At 38.8% G+C, this 18,783-nt stretch overlaps 1 protein-coding gene across 3 annotated transcripts in view; it reads right to left on the reverse strand.

The window, feature by feature from the left end:
- Positions 1 to 18,783, reverse strand: part of FBN1 (fibrillin 1) — a 158,501-nt gene that overhangs the window by 23,649 nt on the left and 116,069 nt on the right. For all 3 annotated transcript variants that reach the window (XM_082768900.1, XM_082768899.1, XM_082768901.1), the window contains 13 exons: positions 17,350 to 17,472; positions 16,658 to 16,780; positions 14,711 to 14,836; positions 12,974 to 13,096; positions 12,246 to 12,368; positions 10,326 to 10,490; positions 9,915 to 9,983; positions 9,675 to 9,800; positions 8,168 to 8,290; positions 7,363 to 7,521; positions 6,370 to 6,441; positions 5,165 to 5,290; positions 3,115 to 3,237 (listed from right to left, as the gene is read on the reverse strand). In XM_082768900.1, the coding sequence (XP_082625026.1) occupies positions 3,115 to 3,237; positions 5,165 to 5,290; positions 6,370 to 6,441; positions 7,363 to 7,521; positions 8,168 to 8,290; positions 9,675 to 9,800; positions 9,915 to 9,983; positions 10,326 to 10,490; positions 12,246 to 12,368; positions 12,974 to 13,096; positions 14,711 to 14,836; positions 16,658 to 16,780; positions 17,350 to 17,472 (1,581 nt within the window). The remainder of the gene's footprint in view (positions 1 to 3,114; positions 3,238 to 5,164; positions 5,291 to 6,369; positions 6,442 to 7,362; positions 7,522 to 8,167; positions 8,291 to 9,674; positions 9,801 to 9,914; positions 9,984 to 10,325; positions 10,491 to 12,245; positions 12,369 to 12,973; positions 13,097 to 14,710; positions 14,837 to 16,657; positions 16,781 to 17,349; positions 17,473 to 18,783) is intronic.

Genomic DNA, 18,783 nt, shown 5'->3' on the forward strand with positions numbered 1-18,783 from the left:
AGTCAAGGACTCAACTTCTTACACTGCCTTTGCCAGGAGAGAGGCTGGGGGTGCCTCACAAGGAGCTGGGAGGGGACACAACCAGGACAGCTGACCCAAAGTGGCCACAGGGATATTCCATACTGTATGGCATCCTGCTGAACAATAAAACTGGTGGGGGGTTGGCTGGGGGAGGCAGGAGTGGGAGTGGGGAGGCCACTGCTCAGGGTCTGGCTGGGCATCAGTCAGTGGGTGGTGAGCAATTACATTGTGCATCACTTGCTTTGTACATTTTTTTTTATCATTGTTATTTTTCTGTCACATTAAACGGCCTGTATCTCAACCTGTAAGTCTCCCTGTTCCTCCTCCCCCCCCTCTTTTTTTTTTTCTTCCAATTCTCTCCCCCATCTGTCCAAGGGCAGGGAGTGAGCAAATGGCTGCATGGTGCTTAGCTGCCTGTCGGGATAAATCACAACAAAAGCTCAAACAGCAAGAAGAGTTATGCTGTATGTAGCCAGAAAATATTTTGCCAACAGAAGCATACAATCACCTGTATAGTTCTGCAGAAAGAGATGGGGAAAACTATCCTGCTAGCATGGGATTTGCTGCCTTACAATAGCAGGGCATCTATTACACTAGTTCAACAGCTACCCGTTTCCTGCTACTCTTGTTATGAATACTTCCAGGCAGAATGCAGGGTTTTATCAATAGTAAGCGAAACAAAATGTCAAAGAACAAAATGTTTGCTGTCTAGCAGAATTTTTCCATAACAAATCAGAAACATGAATAAAATGAGGTCTTTTTGTTGACCTCATCCACCAACAAAAGCTGGTTTGATTCAGTATGCTTCCTGGCATTTTGTCTGCTGCATCTCCAAAATACTGCAACTGATATGCTCCCATTAGCCTGTATTGGAGTCTAGTTGATTTTAGTGTTCTGTAATTTTATTTCAAATACAATCTAAGCAAAACATCTAAGATGCAGTTTCATAACAAACTGCATTGCAAAAGTGCAAGAGTGAAATTGTTCCTAACTGCAAAGAATTGCGTGTACTAAATCTTGTTTTCCTTTGTCTGTTCTCCACACTCTGCTAAGCACACAGACCATCCTGATAGCTCTCATCCCTAGGATTACTGTACATCAATCAGCTCCATTAGTAACTTTGGATGAACATTTACTGACTACTAAGCTCTGCCAATGCTATTAAGGATACTGCTGCTAACTAGAATCTAAGGAAGGAGAAAGGAAACCAATGCTGGATAGCATGCTGATATAAGAATTCCTAATTTTCTCATCTCAGAAATGTAGAGGGGAAAGAAAAACTATGACTCTCTTTAGTGCTCCGTGAACAGTGAATTCAAAGTCCCAGGGAAAAATCACTTCTTTTGGGATAAACAGACAATAGAACAGAACAGAATGGAATAGTTCAGTTGGAAGGGACCTTTCAAAGGTCATCTAGTCCAACTGCCTGAGCACTTCAGGATGAACCAGAAGATAAAGCAGATTAATGAGGGCGTTATCCAATTGACTCTTTAACACTCACAGGCATGGGCATCAACTATCACTCTAAGAAGCCTGTTCCAGTGTTTGACCACCCTCACAGTAAAGAACATTAGAATTGTTTAAAAACTGGGAGGCAGAATTGTCTTAATTGTTTATAAGAAAAAATACTCATTATACCACGATAGATAGCACCAGAAGAGTGCTATTTTTATAAGATAAATTAAATAGTCATAGTATTGTTGACCATGATACAACCTAGTTACATACAATAACATACAAGCTACTGGGGTGTAATACTATTTAATGCAGAAGCATGACTGATCCAGCATTGCAAGGTGCTTATCACTATGCTCTCAGCAGAGCAGTTAGGATTTTCCTTTCTTTGCTGGATCAAGTATTTTATCAACCACCTTTGACTCTAATTGTTACACTTTATTTTCACTAAGTATAAAATAAGAGCAAAATACAGGGAAGTATTACTTTTGTGCCAATTCATGCTGGGTTATTGTAACCCGTATCAGAACCTTCCCTGGCTCTTCCTGTACTACGGTCGAACACGTAAAAACAACAATTACATTGGTAATGTATTGCATATTTACATATGCCACTGCATAGCTTTACAAAACAAAGTTTTAGTTCTCATAGTAGAGTTCAGGTTGCCCCTACACCCTTTTCCCTCAAGGGTCTCATGAAACAATGAAAAACTGCACTGCAGGAAAAAGTGCACTTCCTAAAAACTCAAGTACTCAGAAGCGCAAACAGAAGGAAAATGTTACCAATTTCCTTTGTAATTATTATATTGTTCAGAAACGTATATAATATTTACAGCTCTTTAGCTCATAGCACTCTAAAATCTCTGCAATTCTTCAAGTAATCAAGATAACACCAATGCCTCTCTGGACTATGATATTAGAAGAAAGACCAACTAGATTAGAGAACTACAGTCCCAGTCAGGGAGTATCTAAAAATAATGTTCAGGGGCCAGTTTAAACCCACGGAAAAGTTAGGAAGTTTAACAGAAAGCTTTTTAAGTTAGTTGTTGCATATGGCTTAGGTAAGTCCACCTTATCAGCAGAGATCCCAGCAAGCAGTGATTTATTCGTGAAAAAACATGTGGCAAAAAAAGTGCTAAAACACATCCAGAAAATAAAAATAAATGACTTTATTCAGATGAAGGGGAAAATATCACATTCTCTGTCAGCAACTAAATTTTTAGTGTCAGAAAACAGCTAGTCACAAAGTAGTGAAGCCAGACATGACATGGACTAAAGAATCACACACAGAGTCACAGAATTTCTAGGCTGGAAGAGACCTCAAGATCATTGAGTCCAACCTCTGACCTAACACTAACAGCAGATCTTTGCAGTTGGTGGTATAAAGTGGAGGTCAAATACCTACTCGGGTGATTAACTATCATTTATGCCTTTGCAGGATGGGCCCATTACTCTTCCGGGAATTAGCAGAATGTTTATGGGATTTCCTAAAAGTCTTTAAGAGGAGGGTTCTTGGAGCCTAGATCACCTCCTAGTATAAAAAATACATCTTACTGAAAAGGAGATATGCTTTTTTAAACTTGTTTTAAAAGGTACTACTTTCTGCAGACATTCATTCATGCAAGGCAGAAATACTCACCAGTGCAGCGTCCGGTTGATGTGAATCTATAGCCAGGTTTACAGTCACAACGGTAGCTACCAGCTGTGTTGACACACTCAGCATTTTGCTGACATACTGGTCCATTTTGGCATTCATCAATATCTGTTATACAAGAAGGAATTTGACTGTTATGGTAAATTGGTACTAGAAAGATAAGAAAACCACATTGTTTTTAGTGTAAAGGAGTACTGTTTTATTAAGTATAGGTATTTCTTTTAATTCTGAAAACATCAATATACCCATTAAATTAGGTACTTGGTTAAATTTAGATGTCTCCTTGAAATGGTCCCTAATCTGTATGTTCCATTTGTAAAACTTATTCCTGCTTAGAAGACTGATATAATGGTTTTCTGAAACTATTGGAGTGCACAGGAAAGGACTGTTGCAACCTTCCACTTGGATAGACTTCTGTCAGACTGCGATCAGAATAAGGAAGTTGCTATGCCCACGTAGATCTGCAGGTGGAAATTATAAGCATCCCCCCAGTCGTAACACAGAAACAAGATCCATGTTGGACGTTAGCAGCTTACAATATAAATATAAACAGCAACATAAAACTTCAGGCAAGGAAAAAAACCAGTTTTCCTTATTTAAGAATGTGAAAAGTAGATGAACATGAATGACAATTTTTTCTTTTGTGATATTCGCCTGTACTTACAATTTGGGAAGATCAGTTTTGGATTATTTCCTGTGGATGGCTGCATATTGAAGGCAGCACACTCACTTGGGAGAGCTGTACTACCACATGCAATTTCTACCAGCAGCAGCACCTCAGAGACCAGTGCAATGACATAAATACATGCACCATTCTAAATCTGAGAAACATAGTCATAGAATCATTTACTAGTTACCCAGCCTAAGACAGTATGAGTAAGAATCTGACAGAACAAGTTAAATTCATGGTCAGAGGCAACGAGGTGTGAAAATAAAGCATTAGCACTGGATTTGATTATGTTTTTTAAGCTTTGAAGATGGAATCACAGAAGTAGAATTTTACTGTGGATGGATTGCTGCTAGCCCCCTCGTTCTCAGAATATGGAAAGGAGAGAGCTGTTTTATAGGTTAGATGGTATAACCAAGAGATAGATGTATAATAGCCCTCTTAGAGAAATACACAGTCTAAGAGAGGTGATTCTCACAATCATGTTCTAACAATAGATATTGACTATAATAAATCAATATTATTCTGGAAAAAAAAAAAAGGCAGGTGAGCGGGGAGAGAAGCAGGGCTCTTAAATGCAATTTTATTCTCATTAAACAGCATTCACAGCACTGGATGGCAGAGCAGAGGCTATCCTCTGAATCCATTCAAGCTTGGGTCAAAGTCAACACAACCCTCATTGTCACTTGGGTTTCTCAAAGCTGCTGCTAACAGAGAACATTATTTCCCTAGAAATGTAACATTTCAAATAGAAGCTGCCTACAGAACATGCTTGTACTTGAAGCTCCTCAATACCTTGCTTTTAGTATCCATTTTGTCAGCAGTCATAAACCACACCAGGGAATGAAGCAACTCATACTACTGTCTTTGGTTTCACCATAAAAATGACTAATAAAACATTAGGAAATGTTTAAATTGCCCTCCCCCCCCCCAGCCCCCCCCAGGAAAAAAAAACAAAAACAAAAAAACAAACAACAACAACAACAACAACAACAAAAAACAACAACAACAACAAAAAACAAACAGAAATCTTTGTCCCATAAGAAAAAATATCTTGGAATAAAAAAATATTATTGTGATTTGACTCAGGATGACTACTCTTGTCTTGGCTTTTCTGTCAAATATGAAAAACAATGTTTCTTCCCATGACTGCTGACTCATGCTCCTCCAAAGCCTAAGACGTCTGATAGAAAATCTGGTATTTTCTATGCAAAAAAAATATTATAAAAGTCTTAATTAACACAGACTTACTACACTGACACCAGTAATTTCCTTTGCTAAGAATGACTTGCAAGTATCTCAAATTTGCCACTGTCTGAATTGTCAGCTGGTGAAATACCATTTCTCTGAATGATATCAACACTCTACCTTCGCAGATCAGTAGCTTGTCATTGTAGAAGAAACCCACAGGACACTCGCATCGGAAGCTGCCAACCATGTTTATACAGATGCCATTTTCACACACTCCAGGAATCTCTCTACATTCATCAATATCTGCAAGAAGATTTTTTTTTTTTAATTCTTGTAAACAGCACTTCATAAAATCCTTTGCTGAAGAACATGTCCTCTTGCATTTATCCTTAATAGAATCATCAAGCGCATGTGATCATCAGAACTTTTCCAACTGCAATAGATTGCAAGTCGTTCCAAACTATGAAAATGTAAATGTTTCCTGTTTCCTCAGATCCTGACTCTTCTCTGTAGCGAAGACATATCCTGCCACATGGGAAGGCAGAGCGCAGCACACACCCCTCCTCATTTCTCCCATCCATAGCACTGGCGAACCTGCTTGTCATTCTGAGTGTTACAATGAAGTTATTTGGAAGAGCCAAATGGAGAGAGTTTAACTGCTTTGAAAATGATATTCCCCACTTCACTAGAAATATTACGATTTAACTAGCCAAACACTGCATCAGAGCAACAGATTAATCCTAAAGCACCTGATTACTGCCCGTATACTGCCTCCGTTTGTTACATGGCACATTATCTGCTTCTTATTTGCATTCTTGTGTGAATAAAAACAAAATAGAGTCCCAGTAGGGTTTACTCAGACTTCAGTCTTTGAATTTCTCATTCTCTCCCTCTTTTTGTTTTGCAATTCGTTACTCACCATTCAAAAGTTATACACAATAACATATGTGAGAAATATTCTAGTTGAACAGAAAAAAGGATTTTTCTGTCAAACCAATACACAGGGGAACTGGTATGAAATGTCAGAATAAATCTCTGGTTTAGTCCCAAGGAAAGACTCCTAATTCTACTCAGAACAAATGCTGATTGGCCTTACTCCCAGACTTTGTAGGCTTGGTATCTGTGCCCTGCTCATGCAGGACTGATGATAATTTATTTAGAGCTTTATATTGCCTTAATAACAAGCAGCAATAAACATTGCTGCTAGCTAGGAGGAGCTATACGGAAAGCTTGCAGGCTCAAAATTCAACAGAAGGTTGATCTCCATTACACTGTTTGGCTTTTCTTCCTCCCATAAAAGAAATAATTGGGAAAAGAAACATCCTCCCTTCCTTGGACAGAGGTAGTATGGAATTTAGTTCAAAACAGAAATCACAACTCACCAACTGGTAGTCCTGTATATATATCAATGAAGAAGCCAGGCCTCTGACTTCCACAGAGCGTAGAGAATTCATCTACAATAGGAGACCAAAGCAGCAATTACAGTATTTTGAATTAATCAACAGTCACAAATTCACTACATCCTTTGCCCAAAGAAATTTCTACTTTTACCCTTTCAACATCTGCAGGGTATGTAGAAGTATGCAGATGCTTCCCTAAGGCTCACTGTGTGACGTGCTTAGTATGTACTTGGGTTCTCATTCAAAGGCCACTGAAATTAGCACATAAAAAGATGAGGAAGGTTTGGGCTCACATCCTGGCTTTGCTGTGCATATGTTTATCTCTGTGCATTACAGTTTCTGCACACAAGTCCAGATCTGAATTTAAAAAAGTCTGAACCATAAGTTGGAACTTATCCAAATAATTGTCTAGGAAGTTTATTCTTATAGCTAACCACCTCAAACCAGAGTGGGATATCCTGGGCTCAACTTTGCAGAGTCTTAAGTCAATGTGGAGGCTTCCTGTATGCCCATACAATTAGCCCAGAAACTGCTACATCTTATTGTAGCTGCTTGACATGGATCGTTCTCAGAAGAGACAAAGGTACCTCAGCAGTCAAGGCACAGCACAGCACACACATTTGTTGAAGCAATGGCAATAAAAATCCGGTCAGTGCCTCAGTACTTGATCAATAATAGGCATTTGCCAAGAGATGGATCAAATTATACAGCATGAAGTCTCCCAGAAAATGAAACTGTCACAAAAGAGGCATGGCCCAGCAGTCTGTACACATACCACTCCAAAAGGATTTAAACATATGCTTTCATTGTGACTAGGACTGATCACATCCAGGCCAAAAGAGGTAAGTGATCTCTTCATTTTAGATACACAAGAGCAGACAAAGTCATAGCATCTCTTTCTCTAACAATGTTACACCTGCTAATAGTATTCCTGTTACCAAGGCTTTCAAATTGCTTCCCAATTCAAAAAAGTACCGGTGCTAGGTATAGGACACTGTTCACAAGGCTTATTCCATGCACGTCCAATGTTGTAGGAACAGCAGCACATTTTCTTGGTCATATTAAAGAGTAGCTCGCCATCACAGGTTTGGTTATCAGCATAGTAATTTCTGTAGCACAGACTTCTTCTCATATCTGTGAAAATGAAGAAAAAAAGGCCAACACATCAGCAACTTTTACAAAAGATGGTGAACCTGAAGGGTTTAAGAACTATTCTTCACATACATACTTTTTAGATGCCTGTCTAGTAGATGTTGTGGTACTGTAGAATACTACATAAAAATTTATCCCTACAAGATTACTTTAAAAGTATGAAAACTTGTCTGCAATACAAACATTTAAGAGTCATAAACACTGCTGTAACACTGATCAGAATCATTAAAGGATTCAGTATTGGCGTTTTGCCTAAAATTGAAAAACACGAGTTTGTTTGTGGTTCCTCCTAAAAACTGTGCACAGGTTGTGATTTCATTCTGTGAAGCCTGAGTCATTTTAGTAGCGTATCACCTGCAGAAGCTTTTAAATGAAAAGCTGAAATGATAACTGGAAAGGATGAACACACAAATTATCAAATCAAAATAGAAATTCTGATGAGATACTAAAAAGTCTGTAATAAAAGTGATCTACCTTGGTTTATGTAATAAGATGAATAAAAGAAGGTAGATCTTTTATTTAGTTAACTCTTGTTTAACTAAATTTAGAGGAATAATTCTGATTTGTGCCAGCTAAAGCCCTGGCCCAAAGCATGAATATAAAGCTTAAAAAAACCCACAACACATACCCATACAGTTGTTCCCTCCATTGACTTGCATGTAATCAGGAGGACAGATGCAGGTGTAGTTCCCAACAGTATTGTAACATGTGCCAGGTCCACATATGCCAGGTGTATCACACTCATTCACATCTAGAAGAGAATAAAAAGGCAGTGAGTGGCCATAGCAGTTTTCTCATTGTGCTTTCAAGAACGAAAATGTCTCAGTAACACCTGAGGTTGGAAGGTACTAACAGAGGACAGCTGAAGGATCGCTGAACAAGATCATGGTGGAGCAATGCCCACACAGTGGAGGAGTTTGTGGCACATGTGGCCACAGAGAGTCCAGCTGTGGTGTGAAGATGGGGACTCTAATGTGTCTAGGCAGATCAAAGACAGTAATTTGGTTTCTGCAATTGCCACACAAAAGTAGCATTTAAAGATCTCATTCATTCCGAATTCCCAAATCCAGACAAGAACCAAAGCTGTTTACTGTGGAGTGCCCATCTCAGTAAGTAATGATGCTAAAACAGACTGATTGGAGGGTTCAAGTCTGTTTTGACTGGGAAAAGTGAGTAACTTTCCCAACTCAAGATGTCACCTTAATTTCATCAAGACATCAAGATCACATGACATCTTACGTGATTCATCATCACGTAGATTTCATCAACATTTGCTAAAATAACAACAGAAAAAGTCCAACTTGGTTCCTAAAAATTCAACAGTAGTTCACTAACCTTAACATTTTAAACAATCTTTGACACATCACTAAGGAAAAATAAAAAGGTAGATCTCCTCTTTAACAGGAAACCATTTGTTGAGCTACATAAGCACAATATGCATGAAGCACTTTGCTTCAGACTTAATTTAGAACCTGAACCTTTTATACTTCTGCAGTCCCTGGAATATCATAAGTACTGTATTAACATTATTAACAGTCTGGAAGGCTGAAGACAGCATGGGCTTTGGGAAATTTAAGGATTTAAGAGGTTGCCTGAAGTTTTGTATCCAGTAAAACCTGATAGTTTCAAGCAATGTGATGAATATATACTACGGACAGTGCTGGGGGAAGAAAAATGTTGTGCAGTCCAACAGATATTTTCAGTTGGACATTGAAATCAATAGGAGCAAAAATAAGCAGTGGATAAAAAGCACAAAGACATTGTAACCAACCCAGGAAACCAAGGGGCAAGTTAGCTCTTTATCTGGCTACCCATAAACCATTCTATTACCCATTAAAGGACAGCTTTTTTTTTTATAACTGGTTATTAAACTATATTTTACATATAAATGGTTGTTTTTTCTGTCTTTGACAAAAATATTATTATTTTGAATATAAATTTGTATATATTTCAACATGGTCAAGAAAGAATTCTCTCTCTCAATGTAAGACTTCAATCTGTTTCAACTTTCCACTGTAAAGCTGCATTGGTCTGCTTATTTTCATTTTCAAAGACAGATCAGTTCTGCTACATGTTGATTTGTCGTCATTTTATATCAATAAAAGCTGAAGACTAGTTAAGTGAAGGCTACGTACCATCACATACTCGAGTCTCTTCATTCAAATAGTACCCTGATGGACACTGACACTGGAAGCTACCAAATGTATTAATACATTTTCCTCCTTGGCAGAGCCCAGGCAGTTCTTGACATTCATCAATATCTGTTCAAACAAATTCAGAGACATTATCTCATTTACACTTTTCTATTAAAAACAACACTCACTCAAGAGTTTAATAATTTTAGGCATGTAAAAATAGGAAAATGTAAATATTACCCTCTAATATAACTGTAATAGGGTTTGGTCGGAATCCTTCTCCTCCAGGGCAAAGAACCTTATATTCAGCTGAAAACAAAATAGATTTATGAACTTAAGATAGCAGAAACATTTTCAGCACAATTATCTTTGAAAATTAGTCAAATTGTTACAGATAATATAAATGTAAAATAACCAGACATCAACATTAAATTTTACTCTATAACATCAACTGCTATTTCATTTCATAATGTTAATTTTTTTGTGTAACAGCAAACTTGCTCAAAAGTGATAATATTCTGTCTAGATAACTGAAAGACTATTAAAGTTTTTGATTAAGACTGATGAGGTTCTTCAAAGACCTCTTTCCTGCAGGTATCCAGTAAATGATCACATTGTATTGTTGTGTCTAACCCAGGAAAGCTGACTTACTTGTGTTCACAGGTGGGCACTGTTCACAGGGAACTCCCCAAGCTCTGCCCAGAGAGCAGCAACAGGAGGCCTTAGAAACACCCACTCCAATCTCATTGCTGCAGAAGGTGCCACCATTATCTCCACGTGTTTTAATGTCCAAGTAACAGTTGCCAGATCGTGTATCTATTCAGAACACACATTAGCAACAAACATTTTAGGAGAGGGGAAATCACAAACAATATCTCAGGATGAGGGATAGCCTCAGACAACTCTAATTTCTTGTGTAACAGCTAAAGAAAGTGACTTGTGTTGTCCAAGAGAACCCATCTCTTCCTGCATGGGTAGGACAGTGGTGCCACATCTCTTCAGCCAGGCCTTTTCTCATTTTGATTTACATTGTCATCCACATTTGTACACCCTTCCAATTTCAGAAATACACTGCTTTCTCCTCTCTATGAGATTAACATGCATGAAAGCATCTACTTGTTAGGATTTTCAAATACATTTGAATTTGAGGAGCATCCCTATGCCCTCTTAAACAAACAAAAGCAAAAAAATATCAGAGTAACGAGTAGTCAGAGCCTAATAAAACAGCATTTCCATTGGTCATGAAAGCTGTACCTATCCAAGCTGCACTCAATTGCTCAAAGAGTGTAAGGTGGCTTTATGCCATAACTTCATTTGCCTGCCATCTTGGGGCAAGCTGGATGTTGGTTTAAGCTTGCTGAAATTTAAAATCATCTCATGCCTGCTGTAAATTGTGGACAGCTCTAACAAGCCCCAAGGGCTTGGTTCTGGCAGCAGGGCATTGCTGGCATGCTGCATCACTTCAGGCGTGTTCTCACTGCACTATTACAAGTTGCAAAACTATTAAAACAGGCCAGGGGCAGTGGGCTGGGAGTTGGTGAGTCTGTTCCAGCCCTCTTCCATGACCTAGGACTTTCACAGAATCACACAGATGACCTAACACTAACAAGTCCTCCACTAAACCATATCACTAAGCTCTACATCTAAACATCTTTTAAAGACCTTCAGGGATATCTACCACTTCCCTGGGCAGCCTATTCCAATGCCTAACAACTCTTTCGGTAAAGAAGTTCTTCCTAACATCCAACCTAAAACTCCCCTGGTGCAACTTTAGCTCATTCCCCCTTGTCCTGTCACCAGGTATGTGGGAGAACAGACCAACCCCCATCTTGCTACAGCCTCCTTTAAGGTACCTGTAGAGTGTGATAAGGTCGCCCCTGAGCCTCCTCTTTTCTAGACTGAACAATCCCAGCTCCCTCAGCCGCTCCTCATAAGACTTGTTCTCCAGACCCCTCACCAGCTTCATTGCCCTTCTCTGGACTCACTCAAGCACCTTGATGGCTTCAACCCCCTTCTTGGGGTTTTTGTGCCCCAGGTGCAGGTCCCGGCACTTGGCCTTGTTGAACCTCATACAGTTGGCCTCAGCCCATCGGTCCAGCCTATCCAGATCCTCCTGCAAAGCCTTCTCACCCTCGAGCAGATCGACACACGCACCTAACTTGGTGTCATCTGCAAACTTACTGAGGGTGCACTTGATACCCTCATCCAGATAATCAATAAAGATATTAAAGAGAACTGGCCCCAGTACCGAGCCCTGGGGGATGCCCCTAGTGACCGGCCTCCAACTGGATTTGACTCCATTCACCACAACTCTTTGGTCCTGGCTATCCAGCCAGTTTGTAACCCAACGAAGTGTACACCAGTCCAAGCCAAGAGCAGCCAGTTTCTTGAGGAGAATGCTGTGGGAAATGGTGTCAAAAGCCTTACTGAAGTCAAGGTAGACCACATCCACAGCCTTTCCCTCATCCACCAAGCGCATCACTTTGTCTTAGAAGGAGATCAGGTTCTAAACGGTTAGCCTTGCAGCCTCTGTGCAACTTCACTTGTAAATAAATATGAGTGGTCCCTTACCAACACAGCCAACACGGGTAGGATTCAGCTCAAAATCTGGAGGGCACTCACAGGTGTAACTACCAGCAGTATTGACACATGTGCCACTGATGCAGGTTGTGGGATCTGCACATTCATTAACATCTGCAAAAAAAAACAGCAGGTGGTAAGCAAATACTCCAGGACAGTGCATACCATAGATATATCAGGTATAATATGCTGACCACCACAAATCCATTAGTTACCAAGTACTGATCTCCAGGAAGTTCTCAAAGTAAATACACGTCTTAGAAGTAGAACACTAGCCTGAGATTAATTCATCATTGCACTAGGAAAAAAGTATTTTCCCTAGAAAACCAATCTATCAATTCACATAAAATATTCAAAAATACTTAAGGGAAAAATACATGACATCAGCTTGCCATCCAGTACTGTGAATGGAAACTACAGGGTGCAACACATCTCTGCCTTGAAGATGTAGACAAAGATGTTATCTCTGCTGTATTTCTCCCTTTCTTCTCTGAAGCCACTGGGAAATCAGAAGTTGACAAAAAAGGTGAAAGAGGAATGTGGAGAAGGCTGCCAGTCTCCATTTGAGTATAATTTCCACTGACATTTCTCTCTGCGCTATTCAGCAGATTTTCTTTATATTCAGACTGATTTGTATAGCATTTTAAAATAATTTCCTAAGGAGCAGATTATAACACTAATAGAAAATTAAAAAGCGTGTTGTTTGAAATCATCTTTACCTGTGCAGTTACCACCACTTCTGTCCAGTTCATAGCCCACTTCGCACTCACATCGGAAAAGTCCAGGAAGGTTATGACAAGTACCGTAGACACAGATGTTAGGAAGGGAGCACTCATCAATATCTGATAGAGAAAGAGGAATGGAAAAATATAAGATTTCTTTATCTTTTTTAATATAGATACAGAAAACTACAAAAAAGTTCAGAAAACATGAATCTGGAAACCGACTGCTCCTGTGCACTATATGAGACCAGACAAGAATAACATGCAAGATTTACGCTTGAAGCCTAACTAATCTAATCTATGGCCTTTTTTTTTTTTTTAATGCAAAATACTCTTTCCAATGTCACTAGAGACCATATAGAAACAATCTGAATTTACTCATGGGCTAACCTGACAAGTAGCAAAATTAAACATGGCAGGAAATATGCTTTAAAAATGAAGTTCATCCTAAATCAGCAGCCATCTCCAGAAAGCTGAACTTCAGCAAAATAAATTAATAATAATAATAGGCAACCCCCCCCCCCATGCTTGTGCACAGAGGTGAATTTGATGCTCATCTTCAGGTTTCTGCACTTGACAGATCTTGAGGTTAGCACCTTAAGCTCACTTCTATGTGCTGTTTGTCTAAATTATTGTATCTGATTCATTATTTACTGAATGCTTTATGTATTAGACAAAGAACAACTAAATGAAAAAAATAAAAAAAAAAGTGTGTGTTTACAAAGGACCTTAAAATACTGTGTTTTGTGTACACATCCGAGACATCAAGGGAAGTCTGTTTTCACAACGGAAGCTAAGCTCTATGTAAGATATTTAAAGTTAGCTAAAAGGTCTCAAAGTAAATTATTGCATGAAACACTATGAAATGTAATATTCTTTTAGTTTATGCACAAATTCACTCTCGTAAATTAATTCTCTTGGTAGATTACTAAAAAAAAATACACAGAATACTTTTCAGGGGAAAAATCCTATTTATAGTGATGTAATTATGAACTCCCTCACATACTAGTTCTTACGAGTCATTAGTATGTCAGATGATACAGCTGCTGCTTCTGGACTGACTGAAGTGATAAGTGCTATACAAACTGGCTTTCATATATCATTACCAAATATATGCCCTTACACACATTGGTAAAATAGGTATTCCTTGGGTTTTGTAAATCTTTTCATATAAAAAGCTCTTACTGAAGAGTGGTAACCAGATCAAAAAGAACAAATACTCTCGGGATTTTTTATTTTTTTAATTTTTATTTTTCCATGGTCATATAAATTTTCTGTAAGGCTTCAATCTCTGATTTGGCATTTGGCAGAAACCCTCAAAGCAGGCTATATTAGCTACCAAACCAGTGTTTTTCAGCTTCATATGCACTAAGGCAAAGTAACTGTTTCTGTTTAACTGTTACAAATAAAATGAAGAACTGTGTGCATACTGACCAAGATGAAATGGCAGTTGACAATGCCGTTTGGATCAGCAATCATGTCTACTAATAATACGTGGAAAAACAGTTTCCAAAAAGCTGTCCTTTCTCTATACAATAGGTAAATGAAGACCCGGAGGTCCATAATAAATACTAGCATCCAAGCACATAAACAGAAAAAAAAAAAACAACTATTGACAGTTTTCATGCAGTTCTCAATAAAACCGCAACTGCAACCAATTGTAAGACTTTTCAAACATAAATTATTATTAAGGCTGAATTTGTTGAGTGTTGTTTAAAGCTTACAGAGAATTACCTTCACATGCTTTCCCATCCGGACTTGGCAAAAATCCCATATCACATTCACAGCGATATCCTCCCGGGGCATTGAGGCACTGCCCATTTTCACAGAGATTTAAGTTTTCTGAGCATTCATCTAGGTCTGTAAAAGGAAAAGAAATTGGAGGTTTACAGTAAACATGGTTTTCTCAACAACATTTATTTCAGCTAACTATGCAGTGTTCCAAGGATTTTAACTATTCTCTTAGCTCTGAACACTTGCAGAAGAAACTACACCCTACTTATAATCAAAAGAAAAATTAGCAACAGGTACAGGCTGCTAAAGTAGCTACAGCTAACAATGGTTGGAAGCCATACACACAGTCAAATTTAAACTCAGAATAAGAACATGAATCTTGTTATCGTTATCATTTCTATTACAGCAAAGCCTAGATACAGCAATTGAAATAAGAGGTTTACTGTGTAATGAGCAAACATATGGTAGTAGACGGTCTCCATGCCAAATAGAAAACACTAACAAAAGTGGCACTGAAGTGAAAATAACTCGATCAAAACCAAACTGCAGTTTAACAGCTGATAAGAAAAACGGCCTTGCTACTGGGCTACGCTGCCCTTCAGATAGATTGTGGCCCCTATTTTCTAGCTGACATTTTATACATTAACAAAAGAGCCTACTTGCTGCAACAGAGTCTAGCTGTCAGTGTGAGTTTGTTGCAAGTCCGTGGCTGGCAAAGCAAAGGTAGTACCTATCACAGTGAATGCTGTATATTTTGGAAGAGAGCTTACAGAATATTTGCATACCCTAGTTGGAGCCCCAGCCACCTCTTGCATCCACGAACAGTAAGCTTTCCTTTTTTTTTTTTTTAAGGTGTTCAACTGAACACAGAATCTCTCTAAGTGCTCTGAAAGATGTAGTTTATAGACTCCTAGAAATCATCATCTAGGAAATTAACAAAAAGCCCTGCAGGTTATGAAGGCCACTAAGGAAGCTGAATCAGATTCAAGACTAAATTATACACACTCCATTAAATGGAATCCCAGGGCTCATTTATAAATTGGAATTATTCAAATTCTGCCTTAAACCTACTGAGCCAGATTCTCAGATGCAATGAAAACTACTGTTGTTGATAAAGCACTACTAATCTGCAGCAGCTGAAAATCTGGCCCACCAACTGTCTTCCCATTGCTTTATCCTCAACATGATCCCCCTGCATTATCAGCAATGCTGAATTCCTTAACGTAATAGCAAGGTTGTGAAAAAAAACAAAACAAAAACATTTTTTGGTAGTTTTATAAAACAATTTTAATAACGTACCCTACTATTTAAATATTAATGTTGGCAGCCAGTGGATTGGGTTACTAATTGGATAAATTATATGATGAAACATTGTTTTAGTAAGTTTGCCACCCACTCCTACTAACAAGAAAAGCTCAATGAAAACTTACATTTTATCAAAAGAAAAAATTGACTGCTTTAGGTATAATACACAGTATCTTTAAAGTTGTCACAACTTAAATGAAGTAGAAAACAATGGAAGATGACATTCGAGAATAACTTCAAATCTTTAAAAGCTTTTTTTTTCTGTATTGAATCACAGACTAACTTAGGTTGCAAGACATCACTGGAGATCATCTTGTCCAGCCTCTGCTATACAAAAGGCTAATTTCAAAATTATATCAGGTTATTCACAGCCTTACCCAGCTGAGTTCTTAGTAATTCCAAAGATGGAGATCTTACAATATCTTTTGACATCTGCTGCAGAGCTTAAGTGCTATCTGCTGAATCAGCAACCTAATTTGGGGAGCACCAGACCTAACGTAACACAATCCTGTAGCTGATCCACACTTTATATTCTAGTTGAATGGGATTCAGAGTATTTGTGTTTAAATTATAACACTAATAAGCCTAAATGCCAGGTGAGTATGCAAGCATGGTACTTGTCTCATTCTTAAGAAAGCTTACCTGTACAAGTGAAGCCATCCCCAGTATAACCTTCTTTACACAGGCAACGATAAGAACCCATTGTGTTCTTGCAGTCAGCATGTGGACTGCACATGTGGGTTCCATTTGAGCACTCATCCAGATCTTTAAAATAATAAGAAGAAAAAGATTTTTTTTTTAATTAAAAAAAAAACAACCAAACAAACATGAATACACACTTTAGGCAGTATATGACATGACCAAACCTCTACTTCAAATAATCTTCTGTAATAAAACCCCCACATATGTGGTCATCTGACGGGAAAAGTAGTCACAGCTTATTTACAGCCCAACAAAGAATGGTGACAAGGTAATTGTGAATGAGGAGGCTGCAGGGCACCCTCCAGGCTAAGATCTTCTAGGATATATCTTGTTTTCACAAGGAGTACTGAGAGACCTCTCACTGTCTCCCATGAGCCACAAACTTTCCTGAAGTACACAGTCTCTCTCCATGGTCCAGTTCACTTCCATCATCTCACTCACCAAATATGAGATAATGCCGATTTCACAGTTACCATGGCAGAGAATTCACTCTCCAATGGATAGTGTCAAATTGACCTAATGAGGATGATAAACATTTGTCTTCTCTATTTGTAGGTGTGGTATTGTTTTTTCCAGGGTCACACAGACCCCGTGTTGATCAGACCTTACAAATAAATGCATACAACACTCACCTGTGCACTTGATACCATTCCCAACCCAGCCAGGGCTGCAGCTACATTTGAAACTTCCTGCTGTGTTCGTACATATGGCATGCCTATCACAGTTATGGGCTCCAATTTCACACTCGTTGATATCTGTAAAAACAGAGACATTTGAAGAGCTCATGGATCAAACTTTCTCAGAGTCAGCCTACTGATATAGGAATTTTTCAAGACAGACAATGTGAACATGAAAGCAAGTCAGCATTTCTTTACAACATGAGATTTTAAAATGACACAGAAAAGAAATAAAAGCAAAGAAAAGCAGAGAAGCATGTAGAATATTTCAAACATGCTGGCCTACTACCTGTTTTTCTGGGAGACATATAAAGCAGTACTTCTGCAGTCCACTCCAAAATCTTTTTATAACTAAGGAGGAAACCAGTAACTGAGGTTCTTCTTCTTTTGCTATCCGGTACATTCACAAAGAACGTGAGGACACAGCCCTTGGGAAGAGGACTAGAGCCCATAAAGAGTGGTAACACTGCAGGTGTTCAGCATCCTGGGATATATGCCTGTCAAGCGGCTTTCAAATAGGTTGTGGTTCAAATCTAGTGACTAAGACGTGACATGTGGACCTGTGCTGCCTTCACAGCTACAAGACACCACTACAATCTATTGGCATATCCGGAGTGTACCTTAACATAAGTGAGGGAAAGATGACAGCTTCCCCGTCTGCCCATCCTGAAGGTACTCGAGTGGCTCTGCACTGCATGGTTTGCTAAAAGATCAGAGGAGTCTCTGCTGCCCATGGACTCTTGGAATGCAGCACATCCCCCACAGTATCTGCAAGGATGCTGATGAACACCAACTGGGTACGGTACCACCTGCAAACTCCTCCTAGCATTATCCCCAGGCAGTTAATGAAGCCAGGTTCTGCTTTGCCAGAGACGGTGGGAGGTGAAGGATGGGCTGTAAAACTGCATATAATGGGACAGCTGATGGACCCAAAGCTCATCAGGCATGCAGTTTAATAGGAGCTCAGGAAACCTATCAGAATGGAAAAAGTCAGCATCCTTGGAGACACCAGACAGCAAGTCATCCAAACTTTAACATATGCATTCATGCCAGCACATTCTATTTCAATATTTTCTATTTTCACCTTATTTTGATTCCCGGGTGTTCTCCAGCAATGTTGAAAAGTATAGACATTAAAAATACAAACAACTGAACTTCATTCTGACTCATCACAAAACAATATTAATACTCCATATAAGTACTTGGAGAATGTGTAAGCTTGAAGACAAAGTTCTTAGGAATTACTACTGGTAACTAAAACAAAGTGGTCAGCAATTTTCTTACACATCTGAGCTATGGATTTTACATTGCTTTCTGTAATCAAGCTCTCTCTAACTGTGCTTTACATCCACACAGGATGTAAATTATTTTGACTTCATATCAAACCAC

The sequence above is a fragment of the Aythya marila genome (genome assembly GCF_965140915.1).
Source record: "Aythya marila genome assembly, chromosome: 11".
Taxonomy (NCBI): Eukaryota; Metazoa; Chordata; class Aves; order Anseriformes; family Anatidae; genus Aythya; species Aythya marila.